Source organism: Arachis ipaensis, chromosome B07, assembly GCF_000816755.2.
Source record: "Arachis ipaensis cultivar K30076 chromosome B07, Araip1.1, whole genome shotgun sequence".
Lineage (NCBI taxonomy): Eukaryota > Viridiplantae > Streptophyta > Magnoliopsida > Fabales > Fabaceae > Arachis > Arachis ipaensis.
Window position 1 is genome coordinate 120,201,491 of NC_029791.2, and position 2,301 is coordinate 120,203,791.

General features: G+C 39.1%; 1 protein-coding gene across 1 annotated transcript; it reads right to left on the reverse strand.

The window, feature by feature from the left end:
- LOC107606106 lies at positions 35-1,797 on the reverse strand. Its single transcript, XM_016308083.2, has 2 exons — positions 957-1,797; positions 35-755 (listed from the first exon to the last, which is right to left on the reverse strand). Exons 1-2 carry the CDS (start codon positions 1,311-1,313, stop codon positions 138-140), a joined length of 975 nt encoding a protein of 324 aa, XP_016163569.1. The 5' UTR covers positions 1,314-1,797; the 3' UTR covers positions 35-137.

A 2,301-nucleotide genomic window follows, 5' to 3' on the forward strand; every position in this document is an offset into this window, starting at 1 on the left:
ATTAAAAAAGATACAACCACCCCCAATCATCAACTATTCTCTCTACCTTGTTCTTGTTTCATTTTTTTTTTCCCTTTTCCTCAACACACTGTTGTTTCTATTCTTTTCTTTTTCTTTTTCTTCTTTTTTCTGTTTTTTCACCTATGGCTGCAAAAGTCCAAAAGCTTCTTCCTTCCTTCAACAATCTCATCAAAGAAATCATCAAGCTGTCCAACAATGTTATCAGCACCAGATCTCAGAACACCAAAACACCCTCTCAGATTCTCCACACTCTCCCTTATTCCGACCTCTGCTTCCCACTCCACTACCACACCCTGCTGCCTCTCAAGCTCCACCCTCAGCTCCTCCATCGCCGCCTTTGACCTCCTGAATTCATATAGCATCATCCCCGGCGCCACCGCCCCCCTCATCCTCCCGATCTCCGCCGCCACCCGTTGCTGCAGCCTCGCCGTCGATATCATAAACGCGGACCCCAGAAACAAGCACCCTTCGTACCCCCCCACCACAAAATCCGATGATGATTCAGGGTAGCAGTACACCAATCCGTATAGTAGAATCATCAGAAGTAACGAGCTCACGTTCCTCATTGCATATAGCACTCCCCTGAATCCATTGAACCCGTTCAGCTTCGACTCTATGGACACCCTCTCTTCGAATCGTAGTGACAAGGGCTGAATCCTCGTTTCCATTAACGCCCTGTTCTCTTCTTCTAACCCCACTGCCTCTCTTCTACACCCCGAGATTGCTCTCATAACCTGAAAACACAATCAAACACATAACCTCAGAATCAGTCAAAAACAGGGGAAGAACAGAACAGAAACAGAGAAAGTAAATAGATAGTTAGGTAGGTAGTTAAAACATAAACAATTGCCAAGGTTGTGTCTTTGCTTGGTTTTCAAGAAAAACTCGTAAAAGGGTAAGAGAAAAGATCGAGCTTTGTTTGTTTTGTTTATGACCTGACGAGAGAGCTGAGGGGTGATGTGGCGGTGAGAGTCAAGGGAGGAAGTGATGTTCAATGCGGCGGAGTAGTAGTTGTCGATGCCAGAGATTCCTGACTTGATGACGTGGCATGCTTCCCAGAGCTTAGAGCTCTCGTCCATGTACTCGTCGAGCCACTTGTCACCGACGGGAAGGTGGAGCTTCTGAACGAGAAGGGTCAATTGCGTGTGGAAGGATCGGAGAAGAGACAACGCTCTTTGAAGAAACTGGATTGACATGAAGTTGGTGCTCAAGAACACTCTCTCTAGATCGTCGATCCCTCGTGTTAGAAACGAGTAGAATCCGTTCACGGAGTTCGTGGATGAAGGATCCATTTAATTCAACAAGCTGCTGCGGTTTTCAGTTTCCCGTTTATGGATAGAAGATGCCTCTTTCGGAATAGAATTTTGTTTTAATTAATAACAATAATAATAGTTTAATTAATAAAAAAAGGATGGTTTGTTGGTTGGTTGGTTAGAGTGTGCCCAAAGAAGAAGAAGAAGAAGAAGAAGAAGAAGAAGAAGAAGAAGGGGAAGGGGAAGGGGAAGAGATGGTTATAGAGGAAGGGGATATTTAAATTGAGAGAGAGAGAGAGAGAGAGAGAGAGGATGTGTGTGTGTGTGTGGAAGAATAAAGTGGGAAGGAAAAGAAAAGAAAAAAGAAAAAAGGAAATGAAAAAGTGAAAAAAGGAAAGAATGGAAGAATGGAATGGAAGAAGGGAGGGGAATATGAATATCTTAGAAGCTCAGGTTTCTAAGGTTGAAAGGGATTGTTGGGGGCAATGATGGGTGTTTCCTACATAGGGGAAAGGATGATTGGTAATATGCCATTTTCATTCTTTAATGGGCACAAAGGTAAAAATAATAAATAAATTCTCAATATTATAAAAGGGGGTGAAAATTTTGAAATTGTAAATAATTAAGTTTGAATGAGAGAACATAAGAAGAATAATAATGGAGACAATTATGAATGAAGGAGAAAGATTAGGCAGGTCAATGACACAAAATCATCTTTAAACCCCCCTGATTTCAGTGTTTTCTATTTGCCTCTTTTGTGTTTCTGTCAAAGTTTTTTATGACACAGTTTTTTATTGACCATAGTTGTTATAATCGAATGGGTGACTGAATCGATTATATTATTGATTTATTAGTTTATTAGTTGAAAAAAATAAGTTATTAGTTGAACTGATAAAATTGATATTATTTAAATAAAAAATAAAAAATAGTTAAAAGTATAAAATTAAAATTTAAAATATATATTTTTATTAATATTTTAAAAATAATCAAATTTTAATAAATTATAATCAATAAATTATAATTCAAC